The sequence below is a fragment of the Ailuropoda melanoleuca genome, chromosome 10, assembly GCF_002007445.2.
Source record: "Ailuropoda melanoleuca isolate Jingjing chromosome 10, ASM200744v2, whole genome shotgun sequence".
In the NCBI taxonomy this organism is placed as follows: Eukaryota; Metazoa; Chordata; class Mammalia; order Carnivora; family Ursidae; genus Ailuropoda; species Ailuropoda melanoleuca.
The window spans coordinates 70,828,024-70,855,524 of NC_048227.1; the positions used below are offsets into that span (position 1 = coordinate 70,828,024).

Genomic DNA, 27,501 nt, shown 5'->3' on the forward strand with positions numbered 1-27,501 from the left:
AATCCAATCTTACATAATTTGCCTATACTGAAATATCATTCACATATTGGTAGTAATAAACTTAACCTCTACATTTATATTAGCTATTGCCAAATGTTTTAAAATCACCCAAACTGTGATCAAAATAGCAAAGCAAGTCAAGTTTTAAATGATTCACTAGATAAAAATTAATTCATTTTCAGAGAAACATTTTTAATTTCAATAAGGCCAGGAGTTTTAAAAAATATTTATTTATTTATTCTAGAGAATGAGAGCACAAGCGGGAGAAGAAGAGGGAGAAAGAATCTCAAGCAGACTCCATGCCAAGCACAGAGCCAGATCTCATGATCCTGAGATCATAACCTGAGCCAAAACCAAGAGTCAGACGCTTAACTGACTGAGACACTCAGGCGCCTGAAGTCTGGATTTTTTTTTTTAAAGTTAAGTGCCTGAATGTATCTAATCAAGATTAACAAATAGAAAATAGCATTTGCTTTTTCTTGTAACATGGTCCTGTAGAAGATAAAATGTATCTATAACAACGGTGTTTTCTTCTAGAAAAAAATTTTTTTGATGCCCATGGAACAGGCAAAACAAAAGGCTGAAATAATGGATAATCTTATAACAGAGGAAATCAGCACTGGAGTTTTTCCCTAGCACAAACATAAATATTTTGAACCCCAAGCAATGTGTTTAAAGGAAATAGTACAATCTTTGATCTGACTGCTATTTATTTTTCATTGCTCTGAATGATCAAGTTCAATGTCAGGACATTAGGATATTAAAAATGTTACTGTTAGAGTATCCTGGTTTGATGTCAATATCACATATAGCTAAATTTTAAAAAGAAACTGAAACAGGAAGGTTTAAAAAGCCCAGCAGAATCATTAGGCAATTTAAGCCTCCTGGCTGTGAAAAGCACCAAACTCAAAATTGTTAACCTTTCTTACCCAGCTAGCTTTAATGAGGTGTTCAGAAATGTCATTTTAAAAACTGCCTTTCTTACCTCTTTTGTAGATACAAGATGTCTGCTGATTTGAGATATTTTTTCAGGAGCATAATGAATAAGATAAATGTATCAAACTTTTTGGATTTTTCTTCTGATGGAAAGAATAGTTTTAAAGAACCATATGGAGAGCTCTATTTATAAGTTTAATAATACTTGATAATTTCCTGAATATGACTATTAATATACATCACACAGCATCAAAAATATTAAAATTGTTTCATAACATTTCTATTGCTTCCTAAAGTGACACTATATTGTTCCTAAAATGATTTAATTGTGAATAATTGCATGATTTTTTAAAATATTTAATATGTGAATGCTCTACATGCATCTGTTATTGTTTTCTGTTCATTTGGACAAAATTTTTGACAATCAGAGATATTTTAGAAAAGTCATTTTATAGAATTTAATATCTTTTCCAAACTCTGAAATATAAATCTTATAAATCAATACAGAGAAAAGCATTCTCAAGTTCTCTAAATGGTTTAAAATGCTGTGCGTGTAATTCCCATGAAGGAAAATATAATATATTGATGTTTATTTAATAATAATTTTGAATGCTCCTTAAAAGATGTTGTCAGAGTTTAATTTTACTGGGACACTGTCCATTAACTTTGTAATTAAGTATGACTTGGCTGGAAGCTATCTTTAACTTTCTCTTTGTCCTAATGATACATTTAATCATTCCCTATTCTATGGACTAAAGCACTTGACAGACACAATTGTAACATTTAAAAATGTTTTCCTCTAAATATCTGTTTAAAAATCCTTAATTAAAAATGTTTCCAATTCAATTATATTTACATGTTGGTATCTTTTTTGTTTTAACCTTGGAACCTTCATTGCATTTCTTTCTTGGCCTTTACATTTTATGTAAAAAGAATATAATTTTGTAACCAATATTATCATCTACCTCTTATCGGACAGCTGATTAAAAACATAATATAAAATTTGCTTGAATGACATCTGGACAACGCTGTCAGGACTTGGAGACTATGGTGAGGTATTCCTTAAGATACTGTAAATAAGGCAAATTAGACTATTCTTTGAAAGTTAAGCTACATAATCAATAGGGTGGGAAGAGATGGTGAGCTCAGAAAGCACCAACTATATAATACTATAAATACACCCCTAAAGAGCTTCCTTGCATTACTCAAGCACTGTGGAGATCTAGGCAAGCTGGGCTGTGTTAGTATATTAAAACTATGACATAGACCACAGCATAAGAATTCAAAACAAATAACAGATATAGAACTTGTTCAATACACATCTTGTAATCACAATGGGGGAGAAAGTCTTGTCCAATGGATTCAGTATTTTAGCCCTTTTGACAAGTTCTTCCCTATAATAGCATAGTTTTTCAAATTATCTTAGTTGAGGGACTCTCCTGAAATCATCTAAATACCCCTTCCCTTTAAATTCTGATTGAACTTTGTAATTATGATGATTTTAGGCTGTGTAGCTTGGCTGCAGAGAGTGGACTCTGCACATGCCTTTATATTCTAGTCCTCATTACACACTAATAATCAGAATACTGATTGGAATTCTGGAGAGTACCTCAGTGGGGTGCATTTTAGTCATTTTAGTTCAACTCTGCCCAGCTCTTTCGGAAAGATCAGCAATATGCAATGATTTAAAAAAAAGAAAAATAAGCACTTCTTTATATATTTGGGAGCTGAGATAAACTAGGACATCGTAGGCACAGAATTAGCTACTGAGCCCTATATCTACTATAAATGATTTTGTTTTTATAGAAAACTTTATTAGCCATGAAATTTTTCTCATGTAATTATGTTCCAGCCAGGATTCCAAAGATCCCATGTTTGTTTCAAGAGAAAATATTATTACACAACTACAGTATGCTTGGTGGCAGGCAAAGCTAGGTCTTGGTCATTCCTGTATTCATATACAATGATAAAGTGTTATTTTATATCCTTAGGCATTTTACATATGATCTTACTATGAAATGAATTTCTGTGTCCCTCCAAAATTCATATGTTGTTGCCTAAAACCCAATGTGATGGTACTTGAAGGTGGGGCTCTGGAAAATGATTAGGTCATGAGGTTGGAGCCCTCATGAATGGGATAGTAACCTTGTAAAAGAGAAAAGAGATAGCTGCGTTCTTTTTCTATCTCTGTCTCTCTCTTTCTACTATATCAGGTATATAGAAAGAGGGCATCTGTCTGCAAACCAGGAAGAGGTCGCTTACCAGGAACCAAATTGGCTGGGACTTTGATCTAGGACTCCCCAGCCTCCAGAACTGTGATAAATAAATTTCTGTTTAAGTCACCCTGTCTGTGCTACTTTTGTTACAGGAACCTCATGCTAAGACAAATCTTTTTAATTTCTCACTCATTCCAGTGAGGTAGGTATTATCTACATTTCATGGATTGACAGCAGAAGCTAAGAGGCAATAACGTGCCCAAGGTCACAGCTACTAAACAGTAGTGGGAAACTTGAACCCAGACGATCAAACTACAAAGGTAGAGATAAACTACTACACTATGCACTAAGAGAATAGCATATTATAAACTAGATAGCATGTCAGATGCCCCCTCAGAATAAACAGCGAACATGTTTGCATCACCACATCACATCAGTTGTTCTCCATAACTACCAGTCTGCCATAGCCTTCCCAATACTTCTGAAGCAAGACCATGTCATCTGACACATACTAAGAATTCAATAACTAATTGTTGAATAAATTAATAAATTTGTCAATTTTGTGCTGACCACATTTTATTAGGAAAATTGCTCTTCAGTATTTACATAAAAGACTAATAATCATTATAATCACCTTTTGTGGTTAGTTATTGCCCAACTTTGCAATCCTAACCTAGCTAAGTTATCAAAGTAAAATGAAATTGCTGATATCTGACAGTTTTCATGGTCAAAAAAAGCATATATTTCAACCTAATATTTACCTAGCATTTTTTTTTCCTGGAAGTTTAAATCTAGCATTTTACTTTTTGTTATCTAGGAAATTTTGGATAGTGAATTTCCAAAATTGGATAATCTCACACACCTATATGCATATACTTATTTCAATGTTTGTAATAATCACTAATCATCTATTCATTTTAAGTGTAATATATTCTATTTTAACTACAACTATCCATAGTCTATATTGTCTTTTGAACTTCTTTTCAGAATTAGAACTCCTCTTGCACAAACACATTTATGTGAGATCTTGGGAATTAGTCTCATTATAAGTTTAAGCATTCAAACATAAAACTTATTTTGAGAGAATACAAAGAAATTTTGAAGAAATATAATTGAATATAAGAAAAATGTTAACTTAAAAATTATTAATATAGTAAAAAGTAAATAGGGATTTTTATGAATCCTCCCATTATTTATGGTATAGAATCTTAAAACATAATACTTTGAAATTTACCTAGTGGACTAATTCTTTCAGATTTATATACTTATTTAAAATCAACGAACTTCAATGATTTTTAGAGCAGATTAAGGTTTGTAGCAAAATTGGGCAGAAAGTACACAGGGTTCCCACATACTCCCACCCCCAACACACACAGCCTCCCTTATCATCAACATCTCTCACTAGTGTGATACGTTTGTTACAATTGATAAACCAATATTGATACATCATTACCAACCAAAGTCCACAGTTTACATTAAGATTCACTGTTCATTTTAGTCTTTCTATTGATTTTGACAAATTAAATGACATACATCTCCTATTAGTATAGGAAACTACTCGTAGAGTAGTTTCACTGACCTAAAAATTCCCTGTGCTCCACTGATTCATCCCTCCCTCCTCCGAAACCCCTGCAACCATTGAACCATACCATCTCCATAGTTTCACCTTGTCTAAAATCTCATGTAATTGGGGTTATATAATAACACTTTGAAAATAGGCTTTTTTCACTTAGAAATAGAATTTAAGGTCCCTCTGTCTTTCTGTGACTTGATAGCCCATGCATTTTTAGTACTGTAAAAAGTAGCATTGTATGGATGTAACAGAGTGTACTTATCTATTCACCTATAGAAGAGTGTATTTGGTTTCAAATTTTAGCAACTATGAATAAAGCAGGTTTGTTTGCAGGTTTTGTGTAGACAAAAGTTTTTAAGTCATTTGGATATATAGTATTGCTGGATTGTATCGTAAGAGTACATTTAGTTTTATAAGAAACCACCAAACTGTCTTCCCAAGAGGCTGTACTATTTTGTATTCCCTGCAACAATGAACGAGAATTCCTGTTGCTCCACATACTACCCAACATTTGATGTTATTAGTATTTTGGACTTTAGCCCTTCTAATAGGTTTGTAGTGGCATTTCATTGTTTTAATTTGCAATTTCCTAATGATGTATGATGTTGAACATTTTTTCATATCCTTTTTTTTTGTCATCTGTGTATCTTCTTTGGTAAAGTATCTGTTCAGATATTGTGCCAATTTTTAAAAGGATTTGTTCATCTTCCTATTATTGAGTTTTAAGAGTTCTTCATGTTTTTTTGGATATTATCCAAAGGACTATTAGTCCTTTATCAGATATGTATTTTGTAAACATTTTCTCTCATTCCGTGTCTTGTCTTCAAATTTTCATGATGGTATCTTCTGAAGAACAGAAGTGTTTAATTTTGATGAAGTCCAACGTATGAATTTTTCATTCATGGATTGTGCCTTTGGTGTTGTACCTAAAAAGCCATTGCCAAAAGCCAAGGCCACCTAGATTTTCTTATGTTATCCTCTAGGAGTTTTACCATTTTATGTTTAGATCTATGATCCACTTTGAGTTTATTTTTTGAGAAGGGTGTAGAATCTGTGTCTATCTTCTTTTCCTCCTTCTTCTTCTTTTTCTTCTTCTTCTTCTTCTTCTTCTTCTTTGCTTGTGGGTGTCCAACTGTTCCAGCACTGTTTGTTGAGAAGATTATACTTTCTCTATTGAACTGTTTTTGCTTTTTGTCAAAGATTAGTTGACTATTTTTTGTGGGTCTATTGCCGGGTTATTCTGTTCCACTGATCTATTAGTCTATTATTTCAACAACATCGTGCTGATTGTTCTAGCTTTATATACATTTGAAGTAGTAGTGTCAGTCCTCCAACTTTGTTCTTCTATTGTCTTAGCTATTTTGTGTTTTTTCATTTTCCACATAAACTATATAATAAGTTTGTTGATAGCCACAATATCAGTTTATCAGTATCCACTGTGATTTTTATTTATTGCGTTGAATCTATAGATGAAGAACTGATATCTTAACAATCTTGAGTCTGCCCACTCAGAACATGGAATAATTCGCAATTATTTGGTTCTTTTATTTTTTTATTTGAGTTTTGTAGTTCTCCACATATAAATCTTACAAATATCTTGTTATTATTACATCTAAATATTTCTTTTGTCATTCCTAATGCAAATGGTATTGCATTTTTAATTTTGTTCATTTCAATTTTTTATTGCTGCCATATCAAAGAGCAATTTACTTTTGTATATTAGCCTTGCATCCAGAAGCCTTGCTATAATTACTAATTCCAGGAGGTTTTTCTTGATTCTTTGGGATTTTCTACACAGACACATATCATATGTGAACAAACACAGTTTTATTTTCTCCTTCCTAGTTGGTAAATTTTTATTTCCCTTTCCTGTCTTATTGCATTAACTAGTACTTCTAGTACAATGTTGAATAGATCTAGTGAGAGAGGATATCCTTGCCATTTTTCTTACCTTGGGAAAGCGTCTATTTGTCATTAAGTTTGATGTTAGCTGCAGGTTTTCGGTAGATACTCTTTATCGAGTGTAATTTTTTTAATTCATTGTTTGATTTGATTTGATTATATTTTAGATTTCCTCGATATTTTTTAGTAAGTTCTCATCTAACAGTACTTTAAACTTTGTAACATATATGTACAAGTAAAAGAAAATTGAAGTCCAAAACTCTCAAAAGGGATTTAGATGAGGTAAAACAAAAGCAAATGCCATTAAAAAAAACTGGAAACTCTCCTTTCTACAGTGCTTATTAGTGTGACAAAGTGCTCCCCTGCAAAACAAGGACTGTCATTTAGGTTCCTTCACTTAGGAAAAATATTTTAAAAGGAAGATTCATTTTTGTATTTTAAGAAGATAAACTCAATTTATTCTGCAAACATTTATTCAGTGTCTCTATTGTGCTGGGAGCTGGAAAAACACAAATGGTTGCACTGAGTTCAGTTAATGCCAGAACACATCTACATGGATGATAGAGACACATACACAGGGATCCAGGCCCATAGCATATGGATTGACAAATTCTACCTGATGGAATGAGAAAAGATTTCACAGAAGCACTGGCATTTTTAGTGGATTCTGAAACCGGATAAGAGGTTTGTCATCAAAGAAGAATTGGAAAGACATTTCCAATACAAGGAACAACATAAGCAAACCGTGGAGTGTGAAAAGTCATGTGGCTGGATTGCTGGATGTACAAAATAGGGAAGAAGCTGTGAGCAAAAGCTTGAAAGTCAAAATGAGAATTGGTGGTGAAGGGACCTATAGTATTCTATTAAAGAACTTAACTTTATATCCTTACAGTGATAGTCTTTGAAGATGCTAAATCCAAATATTCTTTCTGGTATTATGTCGATATAATTAATAACGTTTTGTTCATAGAAGAATATTATACATACTAAATTGACTAGCAATACATAGAAAGTCATTGTCATCTTGTTTGGAAATAGTCCCAAACTGAAGCCTCCCACAGTTGTGTTATCTACAATCTCCTGTCTCCAGAGACAGCATCTTCTGTTTCATCTTTGATACTTTCTTTTTTGCATGGGTGTCGAGGGCATAATTTCTACATCCTGTGTGCCATCATTACTGATACTTATGGTTAAATCATATTTAGAGAATCTTCATGTCATTTAATTAAATATCCAATAGCATGTTTTGCTTCATAGATACACCTTTTGGTTCTTAAGTGTGATTTAACTGTATATTTTGAAATGTAAACAGAGTAGATACTTCAAATAATACAATTTCATTTAGCAGATTTAAATAACATTTTTAAATATTTTCATTTTAGAATCTGAATCTGACTTTCTTATATATACTTTTGTACAGATTGGACTTGCAATCAGAAAAATAAGTCTAGCTTTAGAATTTGGGGCAAAGTGGAAATGCCTGAGACATAGGAGACAATTTTTACAAATGAGAATTAGACAATATTATGACTGGAAGCTCCTCTAGAGATTGCTTAGTGAAATAAGCTTGGCTTATAAAAGAGGCTAGATAAGGTAGGTAAATAGCCTAATGTCACAGAATAAATTATGGGGAAGGAAAACTAAGATTTATGTGTTATTTTGAGATAGCTCTATACTTGACTGTTCAAACAGGTTAGTATTTTTAATTATCATTGGCTTTCATCAGTTTTTCTTTTCAAGAACCAACAATATAAGTGCTAACTCCAAGTAAAAAACTGTTCATCAAGATTTTTATTGCCAAGAGTTTTAAAGACAATACAGATACTTTGTACTGCTTATCTGACTGTTATTGTTATTCTAGTATAAGAATGATGTGATATAAAACCCAGACTTTGCAAGTTATAATAATGAAAAAAATTTCTTAACTTGATTTTGCCATTTTAGAATTCCAAAGAAGATCTGAATTAAATTTTTCATTTTTTTAAGAATCGCTTTTCAATCAGTTTATACTACATCATCATTCTATGAAAAATTGGGGCAGTAATAGTCAACAAGACACAGGTAAATTTTATGTAGACTATTGATAAAATTTTCATGTTCATTCCTGAAATTATTTGACCTAAAATACACAATTTCATTTACAGCAAGAAGAAAGTAACAATGCATGTGGGGCTAATGATTTCATATTGTTTCTTGCAATTTGATTTTTAGAGAATAGAGCTAACCTCCATTAATGTGTTATAGGATGTAGCATAACAATTGGTTTTTATACATTTTTATTCAAGGTAGTGTATGCTAATTTTTTTCCCTAAACAGGTCTTTAATAGAAAATCGATTTATAAATGAAAGAAAAAAGTCAATAAAAAGAAAAAAAACCTCAGGAAACAAACTTTGTTTTGTAACATAGCAGCTTATGATATACTTTCTATTAAAGATTTCCAAGGTAAAAAAGATCCAATCCATATGTGGCTTCAGGATAATAGCAGGAGCGGTACAAAATATTAAAAGAAAAAAAAGGCATAATTAGCAGCTTGATGTTCTTGAGCTCATAAGGAAGCATTTTCTTGGTGTGTTGTATGGTAAACACTATGATGCATTTCCACAATCCTTCATGTAATCTAGCCTAGAATGAACAAAATTTTAATCTTCAAGTATTTATGTTAAATAATTAAAAGGTGTTTTTACATGCCAAGTCCTGGTAATGGTAATTGAAATTGCATATGAGGAAAAATAGGATTTGTAAGAGAATTTCACTAGGAAGAGAATGGAAACAGACTCTTCCAGATCTAAGGATGTGTGTGTGTGTGTGTGTGTATGTGTGTGTGTGTTTTGTGGGGAGGGGTTTAAGTGGAACCCAACATTGGGCTTGAACTCAATGCCGGGCTTGAATTCATGACCCTGAGATCAAGGCCTGAGCTGAGATCAAGAGTCAGGGCTTAATGAACTGAGCCACCCAGGTGCTTCCATATTTAAGTGTGTCTTAAAGAACTATCAACATAAGATTAAGATGTAGATAATTTAAAGAATACATACTTCCATTATTTAAAATTATGAAATTATATTAAGTATTGGCAAAAGAAATCTGAAGTTCATTGCCATTAAATTCAGATATCATAAGCCAACTTTCGTCATATTTACAATTAGATTTGACTGGGCTTTAAGAAATGGTTCATAACTGCATTCTATTATTTTTACATGAAGATTGTTGGAAGTTAAATCAAGACAATGTTTGAGGATTATAAGTGAAGCAAGAGCACATATTTGATGTGAAAAGTGAGTTACTTTTAAGAACCTAAAAGACTGATAACATTCCCATTAACTACTTTGATAAATCATGGAAGGAGTAGAATGCAGGCAGCGTAGGAGTGACACGTTGTTCCTGGTATGGTGTCTTTTCAGGTAATTCAACCTATCTACCTACCAGTTTCTCTGACCTATAGTTGATAAAGTTACTTGGTGTTAAGGGTGGTGACCTCCCCCACCAACCAAAAAAAGAGTAGTGGTCCCAATAGGAAGTACAAGGGTATGTTCCTGGGGGCAATCTTACAGCTCTAGTTTGCTTCTCCATAAAATGCTCAGAATCTCTAAGAAAAGGAAGGAAATAAAAATAGTCACAGAGACCAGATAGGCAGAGGAATGATTCATTTTCAGGATAATTAAAAGGCAGAATATTTTCATGGAAACAAAAATTTAAAATTACACCCCTGTGTGACCTGTACTTGCCTCTAGTATATCCTGCATAAAATAAGAGTGATCAAGTCACACATTAGCTTATTAGAGAAAATGGATCATTAATAAAAAAGAGCCTTTAACTTTTGAGAGAAAGGTACAACATGAATGGGTCTCGTAGCATCACCTAGAAATCTCGTCAACAGCATTGGCATGCTTTGCTCTTTTATTGGGCTGAAATTCTCTTTAGCATTGAACAGCATTCTTATCAATAAATGTGAACCAAATATTGCAATGGCAGAACATGGCCCCCTGTGGGAGATCCATGCAATAATACAAATTCGTTCTGAATAAGTGTTGTTCTGCTGTGTAAGTAGGATTTAGATCTATCTCGTTATTAAAAGGATGAGAGGAGTGGGGAGAAACATAGTGAGAAGGAAATCAGAAAAGAATTTCATATACATAAGATAAAATAATCATGAGAACATTCTAAAGGTATTAAATAAAAAGTAAGAAGTGAGATGTGCTATGTGAGCAAGTGAGACAGTGGAGAATTGCTAAAGGTTCTCTTGAAAATACATAAAATACATAAATAAGCAGAGTACACGCATTGTCATGTGTTGTAAAGCCCCGGATGTAAACCATCTTCTCTCTGAAGGCCACTTCATGCTCCTCACACCCATTCTCCAGCGCCTATTCTGTTGTGGGCGCTCAATAAATATTAAACAATCAAAGCACGAAGTGTTGTCAAAAAGTTTGGAATTCACAGGAATCAATAGTATTGTTATCATTTAACATTTATTGAGGGTCAACAGCATGACTTAGTCCACATGTGCAAATAGGTTATTTTGTAATCACATATCAAGTAAATAGTTAAATACAATTCATATTAACTAAACTTCAGTTTTACTCCATTGATCTGAAATGCAAAATTGTTTCTTTTTAAAATAATGTTGACACACCATGAAATATAAACATTAATTATTTAAATAAATAAGTTTCTCTCAGGGAAACCATTACTCTTGGATATTATTAACATTCACTCGAAAGTAGGAGATAAATCTACAATAAGTACACATCACATATTCTAAATAGACCAGTGCATGTACAGAGAATAAAAGAATCTGAAAAGGTAAAGGAGGACAGTGACAAATACACAAAGCTGTGATAGCATTTGGGTTTCCCTGCTGTTATGACAACTAAAAACACTAATACAATTATGTAGGGTACCGTTGTTTACAAAATAGAATCAAAGGCAAAGAAAGACAGAAACTCTTCAGGTGAACAAATTTGCGCGCTTCTGAATTTAGAAACATTTCTTAATTTAAGGCAAGATAGAACTGTTTATTACAGGAAATGAACTGTAGTCAATACATTTATGATCCACATGCTCCAGTTTTATACTGAATCAAATGATTACTAATTGTGCTCAGATTTATTCTTGTGGCTAATAGGCACTTAAATTCTATTTAACCTTTTTTCATGAATATTTTTGTGTCATGTTTCTACTTAACGATTTTGAAGTGATTTTTAATAGTTAAGAAGATGGAAAACTATACTTAATATTTCTGAGGTGAAACTTTCAGTTTAATTTTAGGATACTGAAGTATAAGTGCTCAAGTTTATGGTATGTTTTTCCTTAGCATTTGAATCTCAAAAATCTTAGAAAAGAAAGTCCTTCTAGATTAGGCTTCCCCTAAAGAAGAATAGCCTTTATATCTTGATGTAAGGAACACACTGCTTAAAAACTTTGTTAAATAGAACTTTTTTACATTTGGAAGGAATAAGAGATCATCAAATTCTGCTCCACAGTTGTAAAAATAAGAAAAAGAGGGATAGGCCTAATGTTTCTATTTTTACATTCATATATTGGCTGAATTGGGCAATTGTTTAACTTTCTCTTCCATTTTAAGTTTTTTAAAAGAATTCACAAGCGTTGCAATTACTAAAATTTAATATTTGAATATTTATCCATACGAGGAATATTCACCACATGCAGTTTTGTTTGTGTAAGAACACCATCTACAAAGATCATAATAATATGGTGTCATTAATGAATAGTGTATATTTAATTATTATTTTTTCTCTACTAGTTCCACTGCAGAACTGAAGAATTTAATCACTTATGTCATGGTTTCTGAAATATGGCAACCTTTACTATTGGAAATCATATTTTGATTAACTAAAATACTCTCTTAATTGAACAGTTCATTGAAATCTGGATCACTTTATAGTCTTTATAGTCTTTATAGTCTTTTCTTCAACAACCCCCCTGTTTTCATTCAAACCACAGATATTCATTGAACACATGCTGTATGCCAGCACTGTTACAGGCTTCTAGAACAGACTGTTAAAGAAGACCTTAAGTGAACTCATGCATAGGTGTGAATGAAAGAAAAGGAAAGATGCTTTGCAAGTGATCTAGTTTATTACTATTTTCTTTACCTTTTCACTGTTGGATTTAAGTCACTTTGAAGGAAGAAAATTAAAAACAGGGAGATGTGGGGACTCCAATCTACAATTCAGATCTTTTAAAGTTAACTGTCTTGACTGGTGTCCTTCCCTGCCCAAGTAAGTAGTAAGCCCCTGGATGCTTCTTTCGGGTGACTCTTGCTCAGCTGGCTAGTTACAAACAAGTATTACTAAATGTTTTCTTCTGAAAGAAATCAAGATTGAAAAAGAGAAAGGTAAATGGGATATAGGAGGCAGTTTGATTTTGAAAGTGAATAACAAGGAGGAAATGTATACTATAAGAAATTAAATGTCAACAAATGAATAAATTAAGCTTAATGAAACATGATGCACTCTTTCTAGATGTAATATACAAATATCTATAGATGGATCCCCCTATGGTAGCACATAACACCTAGCAAGTGTCATAGTGTTTTATCTTTGGCTTTCCTTAGCTTTCACTGTAAGGATAGCAACACTTACTGTGTTAAACATTTTTATCTCTTGGCGATTCTCACTACTTGCTTTCAAAACAAGGATGGGGTGTGTGTGTGTGTGTATGTGTGTGTGCGCACTTTAAAGTGGAGAAATTCTTTATAAAATGTTTCTTAATATTCAAAATTCTAGTCCAGCCAATTTAAGATCTTCACAAAAAGAATAACTGAAAAACACTACTAATCATGAGTTAGAGATAAAATAGAGTTACACTTTTGGACTTTTGCAGAAGTTAGATTAACTAAATTTCTACTTCTTACCTGTTATGAGGTCTAGTTTACTAAATTACATTACCATAAAATTCATTCCATCTTTCACTACATGAATTTCCCATAATGTAAAGTTCAGCTTAATCAATGTTTCCTAAATACAATTATAATTCAGACTAACTCCAGAGGTTCGATATACACAATTTTATATAGATCACCAAGTATATTTTAAATCTAGTGAGAATTTTGAAAATCATATTTTCCCCCAGTACAAGTTCATGAGGCAAACTTAAATGAATAAAAATGACTCTTTAAGAACTATTTCATTGTACCTCAATGCATTATAAACTAGTTTTAGATTATTTATACTTCTCAAGATAGCTGAGCTGCATAAGGAAGAGAAGTACACAATAGATTTAGAGACTCATTTTATGAATAAATTTTAGAATACTCTGATGAAATCTGTAAAATGTCATTGACTTATTTTCACATTTTCTGATTTTTTAAATCAAAATATATTTTTCATATCAATTATTAGTCATACATATATCATCTCAAAAATATGCAATTGATCCAAATACTCTATTTCTAATGATATGTATAGTTGAGAAATATGAGGCCATTGTTTTACAATATTTAAAACCGAAATGATTTACTAAGTCAATATAAAAAGAGCCATTGAGAGAACCTCATTTTTTATATAAGCTAAGAGCCTACGCTTTTATGAAATAAGGTATTTTTAATATAAAAAAAAGAACTATAAAATTATCTGAAGAAGTAAGTTCACATCTCTAAGAGCCATTTCTAGTCTCCTACCTACCTGAGGAAACATTATAGAATTAATGAAACTGACACCAACATGCAGGTAAGAAGAAATAAACAATCTGTGTTTAAATTACTTATTGCTTAGGTACTATTATTAGTGTGGGCATTTTACATTCTAGCCAATCTTCTCTTAGTATGCTGTGGCTATAAAAGCAAATCTATAAATGCCAAAGATGAGCAATCAACACTTTTATATAGAAAGGAAAAAATTGTGAAGCTTAGTGAGATCAAAGTGGTTTGATAGTTTATCTCACCTGTAGTAAAGCTGATTTGATAAGGAAATATGCCTAAGTAAGGACTATGCAATTATCTAGGAATTTATCATTCTTCATATTCTTTCCCATGTTTTCTCATTTGATCTCCACATCTTGTTGAATAGGCAGGTCAGATATAATTAACACCCTTTTATTTTTATTTTTATTTTTTTTTCAGAAGAAATTTAGGTTTGGCACCTTGCCTAAGTGAACAAGTTAAAGTTGGGATGTAGAGCTTCTATTCCTCTGCTTTACATTTCAGAGACGGAAATAGCCACATTAAAAAGGAGTTGATAGAAACATTCTACTGAATTGTAAAATTTCACAGAGCCCCCAGAAACCAAAATTAATTTGGAAACTTTTTCAGTGTAATTGCAATCTGATTTTATTTGGAAAAGCCCATGGAAATAAATTTTTAACCAATCATTTAACTTAATTGAATCCTTAACCTTAATTTACTTATCTGAAATGTTCGAGAAGTTAAAGGATTTTCTTGATATATTTATATCAAAAATAAATTTTTGTTATTAGGAATTTAATTACTCCCAAATTTAAAAAGAAAAATTATTTTGACTTCATTCCTGACAAAACTATTACAGTTCTGATTTTATTACAATAAATAATAATATTATAATAGATGAAAAGCCAAAGACTGGGGGAACCGTAATTAAAGTTATTAGCACTCTGAGCTCTAACAGAAGGCCCAACATCACTTTAAATGCTTTAACTCTACTGTACTTTTGCATTTTTCTCAAGCATACTCTAGAGTGGTATACTTATTATATAACTACATAAATAAAAATAAAGTGCGTTACTTGTAACATTCTGATTTTTAATATTGAGATTTCAGACCTCTTGGGAGAATTGCTTGCTGAAGTCATAGTATAAATTCAAATAATTTACTTTCGGTGTTTTTTTCTTTAAGTTTTACATATTATTTTTTAAGCATGAGAAGTTATTTTTGCATAAATAGAATTATGTCATCTTTATTCTTTAGACTATGATCAATCAGGTGGTGTTAAAACCACAAATCAAACAGAAAAATGTCTATCAGTTACCCCGATCATTTCCTTATTCCCAATAATCTCCAGCATTTTCCCTGATATAATTAAGAAGTCTGTGGCGTTTTCCTGCTCTGAACTTATATTCAAAGTTTAGTTATACAAAAGAACAAAAACCCAATTGCTGCCTCACATTCTCCCTGGCACAGAGAAACATGCAAGGACAGTGATAGAGAGCAATAGATTTAACAGTTATTGTCTTCCTCCTGTCTGAATCCAGTGCTTTCCTCCTCATGTTGTTGTCTTTCTAAAGAAGATAATGTCAACCTCCTTCATTTTTTTTTACCTTGCTCCACTGTCTTGGTTGTTTTCTCTTCCTTCTTTCCAGGTACAGCTGCAAAGAAGAGATAAGGTTTAAATAAAAGTTCCAGATGGAAATTCTGCTTCTGCTCAAAAAAGCATTTGGTAACTCATTCATTGCCAGCTCTTTCCTCTAAACAAGCTATTTTAAAGCTTTTCAACATTTCTCATTTCTCTATAAACCAACTGAAACCTATTTTAAATCTAATGTTAAAGAATTAGAGAAAAAAAGAAATAATTCCTTTCCTTCTTCTGACTAGCTTTTCCATTCTTTTCTACCTCCTTCTTTTATATTCTGCATTGATAAACAAGCTCTACAAATAATTCTACTTGACAGGACTATGATTAATTGACTAACACTTCAGGTTATTGCTGGAGTCATTGAGTGCCTTGAAAATGTCAACTAAGACGTTCCTTTAAATTCAAGCTTAACTTAGCTCAACCAACTGAAAGAACAGTACATGCTTGAGATTCATTTAAATATTAAAGTCATCCCAAATCATAAGTAACCAAAAGAGAAATAAGATTATTATTTAGGTGCTGTTTAACCTGAACTATGCTATCACTAAGAGTTATTGCTCTCAGTAGAGTACTCACTGTTTACCTATTTATACATCAAAACAGTAGAAATTATTCATACAAAATCAGTATTCTCCACTGAAATAACTGACTCAAGCAAGGATCTTCAGAGGACACTAGCAGCCATTTGATGAAAGAAGAATGGGGGACTGAATACTACCATTACGACCAAGTATCACCCCACAGAGTTGCAAGGGGAAAAATGCAACTTTGAAACAAAGCAATGTGATTGTCACCAATTTAACCAATGATGAAACTTAGAAAAATTCATTCAGAATGGGTCATCCAGACAGTATGGCTTCTTAATGATATGTAGTGTGATGTATAAAAATAATATTGCCTGCTGAAGTATTCTTGCCAGAGCATTGAACTATCCAACTGGAATCCAGTTAAGCCAAAGATTTAGCTTTCAGTTTAATCAAATACAGGATGTAAAAAATATATTGAATAATATTCTGAAGAAATCATCAAAGCAATCAAAATGTCTACAGTGTAACTGGCCATGATCTCTTAAAAACAAAAACAAAAACCAATGTCATGAACTAGAGAAGGGAGGGAAAAGTAGCATAACTTTTTCAGAAAACTTGCTAAATATACTCATTAATTATAATAGTTCAGCAGTAGATCCTTTTGATTGTTTCAAGTAGATAATAATTTCATTTGCTAATAATGAGTTTTATTTCTTTTCTATTTTTGTACATATTATATCTTTCTCTCACCTTATTACACTGGCTAAAAAAATCTAGTACAATGTGTAACATAATTGGTAATAACAGATATCCTTGTCTTGTTCTAATTTTCAGATGGAAATTTTTTCATTTTCTCTGAGAATATTTGCAAATGGTTTTTATATATCTTTTCAGATTAAGGAAGTTTCTTTCTACTCTAGTGATTATATTAAATGGATCTACTAACAGAATGGATGTATGTATGTACATGAATGAATGAATGTAATTCATTTCCCTTTATTCTATTATTCTGGTTAATTACTTTTTTTTCCAAATAAAACCAACTTTATTATGTTTTATCTTTCATGCACATTATCAGACTTGATCTCCTAATATTTTGTTAGGGTCTATGTCTCTATGTTCACAAAAGAAGTTTGCTTGTATGTTTTCTTTCTTTTTTAGTTCTTGTTAGGTTTTGGCATCAAGGTTATTCTAGCTCCATAAAATGACTGAATGTTTCCTCTTTTTCTATTCCTGGAAGGTTAGGGTAAGATTCGTGATAATTTTTCCTTATATGTTTGAAAGAATTCACCAGTGAAGCTACTTGGCTAGAATTTTCTTTGGGGAAGAATTATAGTTATGGATTCAAAATATGAATTTCATTTCAACTTTCAGATTTATTGGAAAATATTCCTATTTTTAATTTTCTGTAGGATCTGTAATGATGCCTCCTTTTAATTTTCTGACATTGATGTTTCATGCCTTCTCTCTTTTTTCTTAATAAGTTTTCATAAGAGTCTATATATTTTATTAGGTTTTATGGCCAATCTAATTTTGACTTTTTTGCTTTCCCCATTTTACAACTTAATTTACTACTTCATTAACTTTTATTATTACATTTTTAAATTTCTCTTTCTTCTACTTTCTTTGGGTTTAATTTTCCATATTAAAAAAATTGGCTTTCTAGATATTCAATTTTCAGCCTTTCTTATTTTCTAATGAATATTTTTAAAGGATACAAATTTTAACCTACCACTGTTTAGCCTGCACCCCAAGTTTCAATAATGTTTTCATCATACATTAAATCAACATATTTCCAAATTTTACTGTCATTTTTTCTTTGATACATGAGATATTTAGACATGTATTGCTTACATTTTTACACTATCTAGTATTGTTTCTAACATAGCAAGTGATTGATATAGTTTTGCTTAGTGATTAAATGTATTAGTTGACAAATAATATGTCTTAATAAGAAATGTTCTGAATTGAGAGGGAAAATGGGTAAGCTTTGTTGGTGGTGATTTTCCAGGAATAGGATGGATTTTAGGTGTAGCCAATAAGATGTGAAGAAAGACAAAGGAGCAGGAAAGCCTTAGGTACGCCTAGAGGAAAGTGAACAAGTTTAGCTGAAGCAGAATGCTCCCACAGAGGAGATACTGAATAATTTAAAATAAAAGATGAGGCCAATTACAGAAGACCTTGAATTCCAAACTAGAGTCAGACTTTACTATGCATACTTTAAATAAAGGAGATAGTAAGATGTGTGGTACATTAATGGAAATGAAACACTGAAAATTTGTAATTATAATAGAGCCCATGGGTATATAGTCTTATTCATAATTATTTTATCCAGAAGAATCATTATAAATATTGTATAGTAAATATGTACTTTTCAGTTTATTTTATCTTAATCCTCTGAAAAGTAAATGTCTCTTAGCAAACAATTTGAATGTGACTTACACATAAAGACCAAGTTTTCTTTTCAATGATGGGCTCCACATTCATATTAAATAGAGGAGGATAGTCCCCTAAAGCAGTTTTTTGTACTCAGAAAAGGTCACTGAAAATGCTGATTATCTGTACAGAAAAGAACACATTTTGCATGAAATGATGATCCTTTCATTTCTATCTGATGTAATATTCATCAAGCCTAATTCTATGGAGAGTAAACTTTAGAAATAAATAGCTCATGTAAGTAAGTGGATTTTCTAACTGCCTGGAATCAAAAGAAGACCTCAATCAATTTCTTTTTCTATGCTACAGGGTACCTGAAATCTCCTTTGGTGCTGAGAGAAATTCTCTTTGCTCTACATTTGGAAGGATTTACTTTAGGGGGAAGAAAGCAGATTTATATTGCACTCCTTCAGAGATCCTGACTAATATAAAGGAAACAAAGTAACTAGCACTCTTAGAAAGTAATGCCTGGATTAGAGATAGTCCTGAGGTAAACTGTGAGACTGAGAAATTGGTTTCTGTAGTTCCAAGCTTTTATTTCATTATTCTTCTCCTTTTTCTTTGGGGACTCAATTCTCCAAAACAATTTAATCTCTCCTTTCTTGACCCACATCACTCATGAAGACCCTGATGTGTTCCCATTAGGAGTAGGGACTTGTACCTAGGTAGGGAGGCTTACTTGGAGATGGGGTATGTTAGAATCCTGGTAAAGAAGTGAGGAGTAAGAAAATATTTACAGTTTGAAACGTCCCCCACATGATATTTATCCATTACTTCTGGGGTGTAGACCTACAGCCTTAGAATGATAAACTATCATTTCCAAGGAAATAAGAATGTAATGTTATCTGCCCAAGGGTTGTTCATATTTTAAGGGTACAGCCTGGGGATGTCAATGACTGAAACAATGGAATAAATCATTAACTGTGGAAGAAAAAGTCTTACATCTTGGATATAAAGATCCTTGGAATACATTATGGTGGAGAAACAGGAGAGACTTCTCATCAATTCTTAGATGATACTAACTAATCAATGTATTCATAAGACCATCCCTTCCTGCTACCATCTTTCCTGAATTTTACATTATATTTGTGAATTTGGAATAATGAGCAATATGATATTTATTGTAGCATTCAAATGGGAATGTCTGAAAATGAAGTTGAAAGGAATATAGGGATCAGATCTTGGGGGACTCATGTCATTTTAACAAGGTTGGATTTTATTTATTTTATGACGAACTTGGAAAAAGCGAGTTTTAAATTGTATGGCTTATTCAGTTTTATGAACTTGATAACTTACTATGATTGTGGGGAAACTCTGGTAAGATCAATATTAATGAAATAAAAATCAAGAACCTAAGGACAATAGTGAGTTCATTACAGTGGTTCAAGCATAATATAATGAAGGCTTAAATTAAGATGGAAGTCAGAGTTATGAATAGGAGGAAATATATTCAAGAAATATTTAGGGGGTAAAATCAGCAGAACTTGGAGACACCTTGAATGATCAGGTGAAGGAGAGAAAGATAAAAAATCATAGATCATCCCCAGTTTTCTAGTGAGATAAAGGTAGATTAGATTCACCAATAATAATGAAAAACATGTTGGGAAGGGGGACTGAGGTGTTTAGGTTAAGACAGGCTGTATTTGAAGATGTTTATTGGACATTTGAGCATACAAACTTGAAACTTCAGGGAAATGCCTTTTCACATAGAAGTCCTGAAGTGGCAACATACAATTGGGAATCTTCAGGATGTAGGTCAGAGTTTCAACCTTGAAAGTTGATATATTTCACAAAGACACAGTATAAAATGAAAAGTTCAGAGTATTAATAATGGAATCTGGGAACACCAATAATTTAAGAGTCAGCAACAAAACAAAACAAAATTTAGGAATAAAAGGTCAGATGATATGGGGAGAACCAGGACACCATGTTGTCATGATAGGCCAACAAAAGAGAAGCTTAGGTAAGAGACAAAGTGGTAAATACAATTGAGAAACCTAGTAATGTGAGTACTGAATGGTTCCTTTGGTTTAGCACTAATAGCATCATCAGCATTATCCAGAGCATCAGTGACACAGTAGAGACAGAAGCCTCACCATTGGGGGGAGATGAGAAGCAGTACTAGCTTTCCAGTATCCAGAAAACTGGATAAAATGTGGAGAAGAGAAAATGGTAGAGAGAGAAATAGTAATCAAGAAAAAGGAGTTTGGAAGTTGAGAATATTGTTTCCAAAATGAGGAACAAAATCAGTAATAAGAAAGAGGATGATGCCACAGAAAGCATGGATGCTTGATTAAGGAGGACACAATGGAGAAGCTGGTCTTGAAAAGAAGGATAAACACTTTACTTCTGAGATGAAAAGGGAGATGGCTCTAGATTAAACAAGAACACAAAGCTGCTAACCTGTCTCCTTTTATTCCAGGACATTTTCTTCAGCATAATTGCCTGTGTTTTTCACCTCTCCTTCCCTCAATCCATTTGTCATCCTTTAGCTTTTAAGTGTGTGATTGCCCTAATAATTATCCACTTGGCAATGACTTGGTGACCTCCACCTTGCCACTGAAATAGTTTCTTTTCCTGTGGTTACTACGACATTAAAAAAATTACAACTACTTTTCTTTTAAACTCTTACCTTTCTAGTCACTTTTTTCCATTTTTTTTTCTTTGACTTTCTTTGCCCTCTTTCCTCCAAATATATGTGTTTTCTAGCATTCCACCCCAGCTCTGTTCCCTCTCTAGACCGTCTCTTCATAACACGCTCATGGACTTTGACTGTTTCTACCATTAACCCCATGCAGAGGACATCCACCTATACATCACAGTCTTGCCATTATCTGGAGCTCTAGTTTTACATTTAGAGCTACCTATGTGATATCACTTGCATGTAGTACTGGCACTTTAACTTAGATATGTCTAAAATCTTGTCTTCCCTCCTCAAACTACTTCTCATCTTCCTTCGTAATTTTTATAAGAATATCAACAATATTCTTCTAGCACCCAGTCTGAAAACTTATTATTGCCATGAAATCATTTCTTTTTTTTCCTTCCCAAAGATGATCAGTTGTCAAATTCTATTAATATCCTTCCTTTGCAATCTCGTAATTATTACCAGTCCTAATACATGTCACCTACATTATTATATCCTAACTACCCTGCCTCCTCCTAAAGCAAATGTCTGAATATTATTCCTATATTTAAAATTTTCATTAACTCCCTATTGTCCATGGAATAGAGTCCAATTTTAAAATCAGGACTTTTTGCAGCATTATTATCCCGGACTGTATTAATTTACACAATGTTCCTGAGACTCTTGTTCTTTCTCGTATATATCCTGCAATTTCTCACCACTTTGCTTGTGCCCAAGATACCCTTCCAGCTAATGATTACATAACAACATTATTTAAGTCTTAGCTGTAAAGTCACCTTAATAGTAAATCTTTGCTTTTCCCCAGGTAAGAATAATTTTTAAATTCCTATGGAAACGTATCTGTATTTATCTCTTTACCTTTTTGGCTTTCAACCATGAACAATAATTACATAGAAAACTTTTAGGTGGTAGCAAAACTTGAGGTCTAAACAACTTAGATTCCTATTTTTCAGTATTTTAAATTACTCAATAACAATATTAACATCTACATTTGCTCTTAATTCTGTACATAGTATGTGAACTATAAATATATGTTAAATGAAAGTGAAAATGATTTGAATGCTGCAAAACAAATTTAAGTTAAAAAGATGATATATTGATGATTAAATACTATATATCCCCAAAGAAAATATGACTAAAAAGTAGCTTAAGATCAAGCAATTTATATTGGATATATAAATTGGCACATTGTAATTAATTTAAAATAGTGAGCTTTTTTTAACTATGAAAATTTTAAAAGAACCACAAAATCAGTAATTTCCACTTAACGTTGCATACATAGTTCCTAGTTCAAACCTCAATGTAGAACAATTTACAATGTTTTGACAACAAAAATAACCCTTAAATAATTTTCTTACCCTACTTACTTCTGAAAGACTTGAAGTCGAACATATTGTAAAGGATGCTAAGTGTTGTGGAGATTAGGGGCTGGCTACTAAATCCATGATGAAGTGATGTGTGATCAATTGTCAGTGAGCGGGCAGGGGACTGAAAAACTACCTGACAAATGAGAGAAGTCTCTTTCGACTTTTACTTGTAACTTATTGAATTGGTAAAGCGCTACCTGAATTTCAATCTATTTATGACAGATTTGGAAGGAACACTTGTTTCTGTTCATGCTGTAGTTTCAGGCAAACCCAATATGCAGGTTCACATTTAAGAATTGAGGTATAAGATCTAAGACTAACTAGAAGCAAAGTAGTTGGTGCCAGTAGTTTATTTTCATTAAAAGATTTGTTCTCTTCTTTCATTCCACTCTAACAGTCAGCTCTATTTAACCCCAACCAAAATGTTTGGCCTTACTCTAAACTCAAGGACCGTTCTTGCTTGAAGATCCCCATGAGTTCACTAAGTGATGGTTCAATCTCAATTCAGTATCTTTGCTCACTCCAATTTGATCTGATTGGACTCTAAACTATGTGTGCTTGTATTTCTACCCTAAATTCCGGGATCCAAGTGATTCACAGTCTGTGCAGGGCTCAGTCACTAGTAGTCAAATTTTTTCTCCTTAACTCTGTCTCCAGACTGTCTTTCATAATCAGGAATTCCCTGAGGCTCAGTATCTGAAATCTAATTCCATATGAGACCCAAACAACTGTTATTTGGATACCCCACTGGCCTCGCTGTTGGCTACCAATTTTGAAACACAGCTTTGCCTCACTTTGGTTCTTGCTTTTAAAACATACCAATATCCTGGCCTCATATTCACTTACTGGACCATGTATACTTTATCCTTCCCTAGATTAATGACTTTCTCTGAATCTATATTTAGACCTTTAGCCTTTTCATGATACCATGGCATTAGCCTTTCTGAAACAACCAAGTTTTCCCCACAGCCTGCTTAATGCCAACAAGTAAAATTGATTAGAAAATAAGACACCATGAAAGAATGAGATACATTACTGTGGACTTTGATGAATTTATGACTCTACCACTTAGGGCACATTGATATCTAGCAAAAGATATCAACACAATATGTACTGTAATCACTTATCAAAAATGGCATCACAAATATTAGTTTATTAGGAAAAGATATGGTTAGGATTTAAGAGAGGGCACCCATTAATTTCAGTAACCTGAGCTTCTAATTATTACCTCACAAAAAAGTTTATATTTTTTCTTTAAATATTCTTTATCTAATTTTTGTCTTACCTTAGACACATATATACTAATTTATACATTAATTTATATATTAATGAAATTTATTAATTTATATTGTGTTAATTTATATACATGTATTTATATTCATATATGTACATATGTAAATTGCTTGCTTTTGAGGATGTATATTATGTACATTTTATATCTCCCTTGAGTCCTGATATATATTCTCTTTATAAAGCATACGCAATAAGAGAGTTTTTTAGGAGAAAACCACTATGGTGTTTTAGTGGTGTGTGTGCAAAAAAGTATATGTGTAGATTTGTGTTTGTGTGTGTGTGAGTGTATGTTAAGTATAAGGTTGTTAAATTGTCCCTTGAGATACTTCTGGCAACACTGGATATATTACTGATCTCATTTCTGTGTATCAGTAAAACATACTCACAAATTTTAGAATTGTTCCAGTTCATTTGAATTGGGAATATGTAAAACTTTTTTTCTTTTTTTAAAAATTATGTTGTTAGCCACCATACAGTACATTATTAGTTTTTGATGTGGTGTTCAATGATTCATTAGTTGTGTGTAACACCCAGTGCTCATTACAACACGTGCCCTCCTTAATACCCATCACCCAGCTACCCCATCCCCCCACTCCTCTCCCCTCTGAAACCCTCAGTTTGTTTCCCAGAGTCCATAGTCTCGTCATGATGATTACTTTTAAAGTATATTAATGTTCTTAAAAATATCATTTAAAATGTCTACTAAAGGGAGTCAATATTCATATAAGTAATTGCCTCTAATTGGACGTGACAAGAGAAATAACTTTAAAAACTTAAATTCCAAACTTCCCAATATTTCTTAAAGCACAATATCCCCAGGTGAGCACTTCAAGGAGCACATTTTCTAATTTAATATTATGCAAGCACAAGGTGAACATTGTTCACGTAAGGTCTCCTAGTCCAAGTTTCATTTGTTCAAGCCCTGCCTTCCTAAGGCAGTATATTGAACTTGAATGCTCTCCAGATGATTGGGATCCCGTTGAGCATAAATAGCAGCATTTCTTCAATTTTTCAAACACTAACTTGCAATTGGACTATAATTACTAGTTTTAGTTTATCACCCTAAAGGAATGAAGCCATTGGCACTAGAACACTGAAGACAAAGCCTTATGAACATGGATACCATAAATCTTCTGCAAAGTGGGTTTGCTAATGTATCAATGAAATAGTAAAATCATAAACAGAACTCTTCTATAAGCACTGAACAATACATTAAGTTAGAAACCTTAGCAGAAATAAGCTATAGCCGTGACATCTTTTTCTTTACGCTGCATTTACCTTTTTTAGTTGAGGCAGCACTAGTCTCTTCTTTGGCTCGTTCAGTTTCTGCAAATTCAAATATTAAAGAATGAGACATGGATATCAGAAATGCCGGGTCGCTATCTTATGGTATTATAAGTCAGACAAGACTAAAAGTGCCCCAAAGATAAATTGTGGCACCTGAGAGCAAAGCAAGCAGCAGAGAAAACCACTCTATAAAGTACCTATATATATATTTTTAAGTAATGAACTCTCTTATCTCTATAAGATACAACTCTGTGGCATTAAATTCTAATGCCTATGTAAGTAGTGGCCATTAGATAAGGTGGCTTATTTCACAAAATACACTGGAATACTAATTAGTTTATATTCAAATATAAAATGATGTATGAGTTGTGGGGAAGAGGACTTCAAAGGACTTCTTCATTTAGCCTTTAATTATGGGGATGGTAAGCAGTATTTGACCTCAATCAATTAGCTTTATATTATAAAAGATTCACCATAATAATACAGAAAATTCCATTTGAATATTTTTTGAAGAGACACAGAGAGAGAGAAATAAAAGACCCAAAGTGTGTTCTTGTAGTTTCTCTGAATATCTAGTGTGGAATATAAGAGAGCTGCCTTGAAGACATAATCTGAAATGCTGGTCCTAGTACAAAATTTTGGACCTCAAATCAAAGCTAATAAAAGTTTTCTCTAGTTCATAAGAAAATAAGAAAAATAACAGCGAACCGGTGAATATTTACAAATCTTTATTTACTTATTTTATTAACTTTTTAGTTTTTAATGTTGTTCTCCTCAGTCCCCTGTATTTTTATGTTTATTTTTATTCTTATTAGTATCTGTACATATCCCCCTCACTCATATACATCCCAGCCGAGGCTCTGGGAACAACCAAACTACAGGATTCTTCATGTTCCTTTGCCCTCCCTATGCCATAGACTTCGAGCTGTGAGAAAGATCCGATGTCAGAGAAGAACTTCACATCATGTTTAGGCTTTAATTCCATAATACTAGATACCACAAGCTTTACAAGTTGAGCCTAGATAAGAAGTCATGTAAATATCCTCTTCTCCAGGCTGCCTTAAAACCCTGAGCTCCCAGACCCCTGGCTATTATATACCTTCCAGATGAAGACTTTACACCAATGGTTCTCAAACTTGAGCATGCATCAGAGTCACTCTGTGGGCTGTTAAAACACAGATGCTGAGCCCAGAGGTTTTGATACAGTGAGTCTGGGGCATGTCCTCAGAATTTACATTCCTAATCCATTCCCAGGTGAGGCTTATGCTGCTGGTCCAGACCATAGTTTGAAAACTGATTACCAAACTTCCCCTAAGAGACAATCAAGACTAATTCTTTGGGGATCCCCATCCCTGTTTACCAAGGTTACCACCACGAGTTTAGGCTGCCAGCAGAAAACTGAGTTCACGTTTCTTTCAAAAACAGACCCTTTCCAAAGTCCTTCCAAAGTCAACTCTCCACCACAGTACACTCCCTTGCATCCTCAGCCTCTATTAGAACGTGTGCTTTGTTTTCTTCTTTTAACCCCATCCAAGCTTCTTAAGGAATGCTTCCCTGCAAGCAGTCTTCTAAAATGGAGATGTTTGTTTTCCCATCCCCTGCATACCAACGCTCCTGGAAGTGATGTATATATCCTCTTTACTTCTTATTACTTCTCAATGGTTATTACCTCCTCGCTTCCTCTAAATCCCAGTTCCTTTGAAATACACACTGTCAGGTTGCACCTGGCTCTATGCCTCTCGTTCGTTGTCATTAACCAAACTTATACTCTTGTCCCATCCCTCACTGCGTATTTTTGCACACAGTCATCATTCTTTCCACTACTACTGTGAGATTTCGTTAAGAACAAGTCTCAGTCACAGCCGCACAGAAGAATAAGCTGGGGGGGGCTGTTAGAAGTCCATGACTTTGAGATGTAGTAGGCCTAGAGTGGGCTACAGAGCTTTGAAAGCTTCACAATTCTGAGTTAGTCTGGGATGTAGCCTGGCTATTCATATATTTGGAAGTTTCCCAAGATAGTCTAACATTTAAC

The 27,501-nt window shown here is 32.9% G+C and overlaps 1 protein-coding gene across 1 annotated transcript in view; it reads right to left on the reverse strand.

Moving 5' to 3' along the window:
* TRDN (triadin) overlaps positions 1–27,501 on the reverse strand; it is a 379,865-nt gene that overhangs the window by 109,305 nt on the left and 243,059 nt on the right. Inside the window, exons 20-21 of the mRNA XM_034669079.1 lie at positions 25,461–25,508; positions 15,878–15,925 (exon numbers count right to left, since the gene is read on the reverse strand). Of these exons, the coding sequence (XP_034524970.1) occupies positions 15,878–15,925; positions 25,461–25,508 (96 nt within the window). The remainder of the gene's footprint in view (positions 1–15,877; positions 15,926–25,460; positions 25,509–27,501) is intronic.